The sequence below is a fragment of the Alligator sinensis genome, unplaced genomic scaffold, assembly GCF_000455745.1.
Source record: "Alligator sinensis unplaced genomic scaffold, ASM45574v1 scaffold1368_1, whole genome shotgun sequence".
In the NCBI taxonomy this organism is placed as follows: Eukaryota; Metazoa; Chordata; order Crocodylia; family Alligatoridae; genus Alligator; species Alligator sinensis.
Genome location: NW_005842725.1, coordinates 793,695 through 803,967, shown reverse-complemented (window position 1 = coordinate 803,967; position 10,273 = coordinate 793,695). Strand labels below are relative to the sequence as shown.

Genomic DNA, 10,273 nt, shown 5'->3' with positions numbered 1-10,273 from the left:
CTACCATCTGCCCTTTAGACCAGCGTTTCTTAACCCGTGGGTCATGACCCAAAAGTGGGTCACAAGAATGTATGAAAGGGTCACGAACAAACTTTAAAAATGGATCATATTTTGCATACATTTTTGAAAAAAATAGATGCTGCTTGTGCTTCACCATATGCTAACACTGCGCATACTAATAAACAGAGATCCAGGTTTTCTATTTGCTGCAGGAAAATGTGGATTTTCTCCTTTGAAGGAGAAAAACCTGGGAAACTGCATGTTTCCTCTTGCAGGCTGGCAAAGTTCCAGTCTGCAAGAGGCTGCTTGGCATTGGGGGGAACTGGAGGAGGAGGGCGATAAGGCAGGGGGAACCACATGCATGTACATACACACACATGCACATAGCAGCCAGGCAGTTTAGAGAGCAGCTCCCACAGTTCCCTGCAGGCAAGTTTGTGGGGCATGGGAGAGGCATAGACTATGCAAGAGGGGCACTCTTATACACCCACAGTAGGCACGGGGCTGCAGCCTGGCTGGACTGGCACAGGCTTGAGCCGCCTGCACGATCCAGCAAGTGGGACCTGGCACAGGAAGGCAGAGGAGGCCTGTGGGACTTGTTGCTGCCTCTGCCAGGACACCCACGCCAGCTGCATTGCCAGCAACACAAGGAGTAACAGACAAGGGAGGGGGCCACACTGCCCTCACAACCTTCTGCTATCAGTTACTCATGCGACAGGCTGCAGCTCTATCCCACACCATGGCCCATTTGCTGCCACTGCTCCCCTTAGGCTGCAGCTCTACCCTGTAGAGGAGGTGGGGTGGTGGGCAGCACAGGTGAGGTAGAAGGGGAAGTAGCAGTGGTGGCTGGGCCATGGAGGTGGGGTAGAACTGCGGCCCAGCACAAGAGGCTGGCATGCAGAGGAGGTGAGGACAGTGTGGCCCTCCTCCCCATCTGTTATTCCTCATGCTGCTGATGGCATGGCTGGCATGGAGGGGGTTGCAGCAGCAGCAATGAGTCTTTCTGCCCCACTCTGCCATCCTGCCTACTGGGCCGTGGAAGCGTCTCCTGCCCATGCTGGTGCCTGCTGTGGGTGCACAAATCTGGGGGCAGTGTGTCTGTCCCCGTCCCCCCCTCTAGCATTCCCCACACACACCCCCCTGCCCACACAGTAGGATGGGGGGTGAGGGGGCTGTGGGTTGGGAGTGAGGAGCACCAGCAGGACCAGGGAACTGTTTTCTACTTAAACTATTTACTGGGTCAGGTCTGGCCATCAATCTTTACAGATGGGTCCTGGTACAAAAAAGGTTGAGACCCCCCTGCTTTCAACCATTGAGGCAGGATCCAAAGACCAGATCAAGTCTAAACATTCAATGTCAGTAGCTTCTGCCAGAGAGCAACAGATAAGAACTGCTGCTGACTGCCTAATATTTCATTAAGGGCACATTTATGTCAGGGTGATGTCCCTTAGCCTTTCTCCAACCAAGGAGTACCCACAAGGCTGTGGGGGCCAGGATTTTGAGGTGCCCTTTACTTGCTTATTCTGGAGGTTGCAGCATTGTGGTATTTTATAGGAGCTACCCTGCCACTAGTAGCACTGTCATGTTGCCAGCAGGAGCTTCAGTTGGATGCAGTTTACAGTCATACCCAGTACTACTTCCAGTTATTAGCATCTCATTTAATAGAATCAACCACATATGATAATTGAACCCCCCAAAACATGCTCATTTTCTACTTCTTCATGGACTTTTTACTTTGTCACTTGACTGTTTTAGAATCTCCATTTATTAGAATAAAAATGATCTACCCAATTTGGTTCTGATTACGAATGGACACTGTACGTAATTTCTCCAAGACTGTTGCATACAGAAGTGACATGCACTGAAGCTGTGACCTCTTTTGACTTAGAATATCAAACGGTAAATGATTGGCCTCTAAGCTCTGTAAGTTCCTCTTGCTTAAACCCGATACTCCAGACTTCAAGAAGGAATGTGGGCTGGTAGGATGTAAGCATGTCCCTAGAAAACAGCCAAGCTACCATGGATTGCTCTTGAGCAGTAAAATAAAACTTGGGGACTCCATCCCCATGCTTTGAAATTGCAGCTCAGACTAGAAGTAGGGAGCAGATTTCACTGACTAAAAACTATGAAGCCACATTGAATTCATACTTGTTAGCAAGACAAGGTTCCTTGGGTGAATTTGATATCTTTTATTAGACCAACCCAAATGGTTGGAGAATAGTTATTAAGCAAGCTTTCGGGTTCAAAAACCCTTCGTCGGGCTAAGCTTGTTAGCAAGGTGTTGATCTGTGTTAGTCAGAAATGAGGCAGAAGGTGGAGCAAAGTGATGCCTTGAGAGAGTGATTCAGAGGGGCATGAGCTTTCATAGGCAATAATTTACTCATCAGAAGAAAACAGAGCTAGCATCTGACACAGTAGGTGGTCCTTAGTTATGACCATCTGAACAGCTATATTCTCTCTCATGCACATTCTTTTCTGCTGTTTGCGTTACATTGTAAAATAAGCTTGAAGATTCAATCATGAATTAGAACTTGTTAACCCATTAGTTCAAGATAAATTGTTATTGAAAAGGTAGGATAACTACATATTTGTTCTCCTACTTTTTAACAGCACTTGTATATTCTAGAATCTAGAAACACTTTGAAAACAATAACTTTGAGAATTGAATTGCTCATTGAAACCAGCTGTTTTAGTCTCTGTAAAGTCTCCTGTATATAAAAGTGTCTTAAAATAAATTCATACTAAGTTTTCTATCTTCACTAGCTTAAATTGCAGAACATGTCAACAGAACAAAGAGTTACATACACTAGCCCAGTGGATGGATACCTAGATTAAACCTTGTACTGTAATCCTACCAGTTATGATTGCTTACTTAACCTTTTTTTTTTTTCTATCTGCAAGATGAGCAACTTGCCTTACAGGGTTGTTAGAAGGGTTACATCCAGTTTATATACTGGTTGTGGAAGTAAAGGGAAGCAGTTGCAGTACAATGCACTCTCCAAAATATTATAGTTTTACTGTACACGAGGTCTCTATTGTAGTGTGACATTCACAGCTTTTAAAACTGGAATTTTGTGTGTTATGGTATAATATTCATAACTCCCCTTGGTATGAAGATTTCAAGTCATGGAGATGCTGGAAAGAATCCTGGAAACTTGAGTTGCAGGTATTCCTGGCTGAGCCATCTAACTCTGTTGCAGGTGGGAATAGAACTTAATAGCAAGTATAGCTCTTTGAACCACCACCATACCAGTTGCTTCCTGTGTACTTGTAGTCCAGAGTCTCGATCCTTGAAGGTCTTATTTCTCATCTTCTCAGCTGCATTCTGACCATGTCCCTAAGTAAAATTAGTGCTGTGCCTGACAAGGTTGGATTATTACGAGACGCTTTTTTTTTTCACCATGATCCTCAATCACAGCTTTAGTGAAGTTTATTGATCACATTGTACAATCCTATTTTTCAAGACATTTTGTTCTAAACTGTCTCTTTCAGTGTTTAACTGAACAATGCAAGTACTGCTTTCTACTGTATTTAATTTTAAATGGAACTGTTTTTCTAAGAAAAAATAATTTATTTTAGTAAATGTATGAATAACACTGCTATCAGTATTACACAAGTCTGTGTTATCAAACAACAATGTATTAAATGAGACAGCAAATTATAATGTTACCTTGTCTGTCTTGTCCCTAGAAGATGATGAACTTTCAATTCCAAAAGTCTAAAGTGGAAAGTTTGAGATGCCATATTCCAAGCTGTAGTGACAGTGCTGCTCAGCATCTGAGGCTTGGAATCTGAAGAACCAACAGAAAAGCCATATAGAAAAGGCTTTTTCCACCTTTATCCATTGAAAAAGTACAGGCTTGTATGCTACAGTCTTTCATGTGTTAATATAAATGTATTTTGGCTAAATACATGTGCACTTAAATATACAATATTCTTGTTACTTTGAGCAATTATAAGTACTCCTACAAAATATTCTTAAATAAGGAACCCATTAAAATAATCTTGGCATCCAACAGGTTTCTTGGCAAACTGTTGTTTGAGGCAGAATTCTGTTCCTAGGGTTTCTAGAGCCAGCAGGCCCCTTGCTGGCTGGCTTTTTAATAACTCAATTGTACTTTTTAGCCCAGACTGATGCATTAATAAAATGTTTCCAATTCTTTTTAGAAATACTTCTGCTTTTTAAGGTAGTGTTACTTTTTATGGTGCTGATAGTTGGTCAGGGCCTGATGTCAGCCCCATTCTTGAGTTAGTGTAGGTGTTCACATCCTTATAATTTTTTTCCACCAAAATGGTGAGTGTATGTGAGAGATGAGGCTAGGCTATTTTCCTTTTCCAGAATAATATTGGTAAAGCTTTCAGGAAAGCAGCAGTATCACTTCAAATGATGAACTTGTGCAAAATGGAGCACAAGGAACTTCTTTGAAACAACCCCTCCCCACACACACACACACCCCCTTCTGGACTCTTTCTCTTTGCTGATGAACAAACATGGACAATAGCAGCAGTTTAGAAAAACTGCAAGAGAATGATTTGTTAGGGCTCCCTGTCCTTTGATTGCTCTCCTGAGAAGCAACGCACTCTTCTACTGCTGATGCATCTAGTCAACTACTATATATATGCAAAAGATATATATGAGAGAGAGTTTATAGAAAGAAAACAGTCCTAACCCAATTGATCTGGGCTTAGTTTATGAAGTACACAATGGCTGTCACCAGTCTGCTTACATGAGGCTTGTACACATATCACATCCAGAGTTTGAAATTCATACCAAGTGGACTATGAATTATCCAAAGCAAAAAATAATCTTAGTAATCTTGTAATGTTGTAGCCATAATTGTCCAGGAATTTTGCAACTATTTCTTAGGGTGCTAGCTTTTACTGGACCACCTACATAGTTGGGATGAAGTTAGACAAGCTTTAAAATGCAAGACATTCTTCATCAGGTCTGAGCAGTTTTGTGATTGAGATCATCAGTGTTAAAGGAAAAAAGTATATTTTCAAACCTGTCTAACATGTATGTTCAAAGGAGTTTCCTTATCTGTGATGAGGATGCCATGATTTTTGTTCTCTTCCTCTCACCTCTATCTTGTATACTTACATATTGCAGTACTGGTGCTATCTGAATGTCATAGATGGGGGGCTGAATTACAGAGACACTGGGGGTGGAAACATCAGACACTGCCTGATGGTTCATTTGTGTTGCCCTAACAGTTTTTATGGCATCATGAATACTGAGCAAATAGTCATTGATTACCCTTTGTTATGCCATATGAAAGGAAAATCAGTGGCTCAACACAAGGTGGTTTTAGTCTCTGGCTTGTTATTGCAGCAGACATCTGTTACCTCTGTGGTGCTTTCCCCCTTCAGCCAGACCTAAGCCCCAGGTGTGGCTGGGTGGGGGCAAACCTTGCTTTCAGCCAAACCTTGCAGGGGATTTTCCCCCAGGTGTCTGCAAGGGGAGGGGAGGAGTGCAAGCATGGAGGGGGAATGCAAGTTTTCTCTCCCTTGTGTGCAGGGCAAGGAATCCCTTGGAGAAGGATTTGCCCATGCACAACTGTAAATGCAAGGAGGGGCTGTTCAAGACCCCTGCTTGAGTCCCCCCTGCCACTCTGTGCTTGTAGGTACAAATGGAATAACCACCTCAGGGAATTCTCCTGCTCCCCAACTTGGGGGAGGGGTGATTGTCCCCTACTTGTAGATTTGGCCTGGGACAGCAACGGGGGGCATCTATAGATGCCTCTGGAGTGCAGTCAGGCACAGCTGATTTTGCTTTGCTGAGGATATCTGTTTCTAGCCTAAATTGTCCATGATCACATGGGGAGGCTGTAGCAGAGGTGAAAATGAAACTGAGTCCACCATGTCTCTCTGCCTCCGTAATGATTGGTCTGTTGTGCCACTCTGGATGCATGTCCCAACATGAGCTTGGCTTTCTCAGAAGTAGTGGTGCTTCCCTCTCACCCAGAGTAGAGTTTCTTCCTGTCATCTGATTATTTCTCCTGCATACTTCTGTCTTAATGTTCTCCTTGGTTTTCTTCCCTTTTAACACTCGCATTTCAGTTCTCCCCTTATTTCCTGCTCTCCTTTCTCCACTTTGTACCGTCTCTTCCAAGAGATCCCTTCCCCTCCTCTTCAGCTGCGCATGAAGTGCTGCACCTGCAAGAACTGAATGCCTCTTGATTTACCAGCAGTGGCCTTAGAATGCATCTCTGCAGCACCCCTGTTGTGTGGGAGTTGACAGGAGCTCCCCTTCTCTAGGTGAAGGGAGAACATCCATTTTCTACAATGCTGAAGTTGTAAAAGATAATTTCTTCAAGCTGGGAGAGTGAGGAGATAGCTGCTAAGTCCCCAAACCCTATCCTGTTTGTGCTGTAGAAATGATTTCCTAGTACAAATGTGCTCTGAATATTATTGAAGTGGCACATGCTGTGTGAGTGAGATTTGTTGGACTGAACCAGATATTTATTCAATTATCAAAAGAGCTGTAATACTTGCATATGACTTTGATAATGCTGGCTATTGGTCCTCAGGATAAATATTTCTGTAAAACAGTTGTCATAAATGCATTTCCCATCTGTTCTGCATGGAGCAATTCATATTCGTACCTGATGTATTTCAAATATACTTGCTTAATTAGTTATAAATATGTAAATCCCTTTAGTGATACTTCCTTTGGCATTGTTAGTTAAGGATGTCTTATTTTTTTAAGGCAAAACAGGCCTGTGGAATCCCTAGAAGTTCTGTCTGTAGTCTCCAAAACTATTTCAGGTCTACACCATGCAATCAGATGATTACATTTATGGTGCTTCAGTCTTTTCAAAAAGTAATTTGTAGACTAGACTACTATCACTTTTTCTATCTCCTGCCCTGTACATAGCCACGAATGTTGTAATGCATAACTTTTGGCAAGTGAAAGCATGTATACTTAACCTAATATTCCCTAATCCTCAGCTAAGAAAGGGTATGTTGCCAGTTTTTGAGCATTGTATTATATTATTAAGTTCTGTCTTCAGAAGGTGATCACAGGTTTTTTGAAATGTAAGTTGCATGTCTGGATCACACAGAGGTTGCAGCTTGGGGAAAGAATTTCAAAGGTGCAGATTTTTCAAATGATATATTTGTCCATATACAAATAATATCTTTATAGATAATTATTTAAATGCACAACTCATTGCCCAGAGCATCATAGGAGTGTTTGCTCAAAATTATTAATAATGAAAGAGAACCACTTTTTTCCATATATTCCAAGGGTATCAAAGATGCAATCCATGGGTCAGATCTAGACCACAGAGTTGTCATCCAGGCTGCTGGGCTCCCCATGGGGTTGGATATGTGGTATGTGGACAAGTGGTGGCAGTGTTAATTGCCGCAGCTCCCACAGCCATAGCAATTATGTATAATTTAGCCAAATTGGAGAAAGTACAGCAGAGAGCATCAAAAATGGTTAGGGGGCCTGGGGCATGTGACCTCTGAGGAGAGGATGAGGGAACTGGGCTTATTTAGTCTGGACAGGAGAAAACAGAAGGAATTTAATAGCAATCTTTAGTTACCTGAAGGGTGGTTCCAAAGAGGATGGATCTAGACCAGTGGTTCCCAACCTCTTTTTGCTATGACCTGCTGCTGGGAGCAGAGTGTGATGGCGGCCTGGGGGCAGGGGTGGGGGAGCTCCCGGCACGTGGTGCAGCTCGTCCTTTGTGTGTGGCGCTGCCAGCATTGCCCCCACGACCCTCATTTGGGTCACGACCCGAGGTTGGGATCCGCTGATCTAGACTGTTCTCAGTGGTGGCAGATAATGGAGCAAGGAGCAATGGTCTCAAGTTGCAGCAAGGAAAGTTTAGGTTAGATATTTGGAAGAATTTTCTCACTTGGAGGATCATAAAGCACTGGAGCAGGTTATCCAGAGAGGTGGTGGAATCGTCATCCTTGGACCCAGCTCGACAAAGCCTTGGCTGGGATGATCTAGTTGGGGATGGTCCTTCTTTGACCAGGAGGCTGAACTAGATGATCTGAAGGCCCTTCCAACCCTCATTTTCTATAATTCAGTTAACACCATCACCACTCTTCCAGCCACAAAATATCTGGCCCTGTGGAGAGCCTCACAGGCCAGATTCAGAGCATGAAGCAGTGTCATCTGGAAATTTGGTGGCAAGAGGAGGGGGCAGAAATTAACACTGCCATTGCCAAATTACCAGCCTGCGGGCTGATTCCCTGCTTTGGGTTCAGCCCATGGGGCCAGGTGGGTTTGACATCCCTGTTCTCTGCTTGTGTCTGAATGCTCTTGTTCTGGTTCTGTTTTCCTAAAGTTGATACACTTGTTCAAACGTGAGATGTTCTAAACATTTTATTCGAATCTGAGTGGGGCTCTGTCTTATGGCTTATGTTTGTTCATTTTTCTAGAAAACGTGATGTCATGCAGAATATTATGCAAATATTGGAATCGGTCCAGTTAAAATGGGAGCTGTTTCAGAGCTGGACAGACTTCTCCAGGCTGCACCTTTCTAACAAACTGGCCATTTTTGGCATTGGTTATAACACACGCTGGAAGGAGGATATTCGTTACCACTATGCCGAGATCAGTTCTCAGGTGCCTCTCGGCAAACGGCTTCGAGAATATTTCAATTCAGAGAAGCCAGAGGGCAGGGTCATTATGACCAGAGTACAGAAAATGAACTGGAAAAATGTTTACTATAAATTCCTAGAGATTACGATTAGTGAAGCAAGATGCCTGGAGCTGCACATGGAGATTGACTGGATACCTATAGCTCACTCCAAGCCAACTGGAGGAAACGTTGTTCAGTATTTATTACCAGGGGGGATTCCCAAAAGCCCTGGTTTGTATGCTATTGGTTATGAAGAGTGCCATGATAAACCCCAATCACCTGTTGCAGACCGCAGAGGCCAAGATCCTGGCAAAGAGACTCAAGGGGAGACAGATGTCCCTTCACCACAGGCCTCTCTCAGGGTGGATATGGAGTCCACCAGAATTATCTATTGTTACCTTGGCATTGCTGAGGTAAGAACTCTCCAGCAGTGCTTGTTTTTACATTTTCAGGCAAACACCAAAACCTTCAGTAAAGAGTGGGTTGGGATCAATGGATTTTTATCTCAGAACTGCATCGTAGACCCTGGTGTGTCGCCTAAATCCATCTACATAAAATTTGTGGAAGTGGAGAGGGATTTTCTTTCTGCTGGCTCTTTGGTAGAGTGCCTGGAAAAAGCCATTGGATACCCATTAAGGTTTAACAACTGAATCTCATCCTTCATAAGGATTAGGGCTCCTGTTTCCTTTCACTGTTGCTCGCAAACAAGTGGATCCTATCTGTTCACAGTTGGGCAAGTCAGACTTTCAAAGTGAAATGAACTTCAAAGTGAAAGATGCTTGCATGTGATCACAAAAACTTGTCCTGAGCAAGTAAACTGTACAGCTTGGCAGGCCAATTAGTTTTATAACGAGAAGAGTAAGGAGGAAAGCCCTGTAAACAAAATGACTGTAGGTACATTCCACATTGGACAGAGCTTTTACTTTGCGTTTCATATGAAAATCTGTTTTTCCACAATGTTTCATTTTTACACATCTTGTCTCTATATAAGTGTTATTACAGATCTGAATAAATAAGCAATAGATAATGGCAAGTTAAACTGAGTCTCATTAAATGAGACTTTCAATGCCACCCTTAGCTACTATTGTATATAATTTAGAGTTTCACTTTTTTCACCCATCAGAAGTGTTTTACTATTTCCAAACAGTGTTGCCTGCAAAGACTTTTGTTTCTGTGATGTATCCCACTTTTTTACTAGTAGTGTTGCCATATCAGCTTTTTTTAACATTAAAATAACTCCTGGCCTTTTTAAGTTCTAGCTAGCCTCTTTGTGGCAGTGAGAATAACCTGACAGTTGGGAAACATTTTGTCAAACCATGCTTATCAATACAATCAAAGCTGTGAGAATTTGGGAGGGGGGTGGGAAGGGGGGAGTAAGGGTGGGGGAGGGGGGGCTATTGTGGATGGGGAGTAAACATTTAATGCCTTTTCAGAACTGTTACTATATAAGCCCCATTATCTTGCTGGCTGGTGCTGGCATTTTGATTTTTTTCTAAAACTCATTGATCAGTGGAAGTTGTGACATATAATGAATGTGTCAGTCCTAATAAAAAAAAAAAAAGCATACACAGATGGAGTTCTAGAAATGTGTTTCTCTTACTAAACCTGATTTTCCTGGATACAGAAACTACCCTCTTCTTGGGTAGGTTTGCAGTAGAGATGTGGATGTTTAG

The 10,273-nt window shown here is 42.9% G+C and overlaps 1 protein-coding gene across 1 annotated transcript; it reads left to right on the top strand.

Moving 5' to 3' along the window:
- Positions 1 to 7,968: 7,968 nt before the first annotated feature.
- On the top strand, positions 7,969 to 9,945 carry MSANTD2 (Myb/SANT DNA binding domain containing 2). The gene has a single exon (XM_025216317.1). It carries the CDS (start codon positions 8,378 to 8,380, stop codon positions 9,248 to 9,250), a length of 873 nt encoding a protein of 290 aa, XP_025072102.1. The 5' UTR covers positions 7,969 to 8,377; the 3' UTR covers positions 9,251 to 9,945.
- The last annotated feature ends 328 nt before the right edge of the window (positions 9,946 to 10,273 follow it).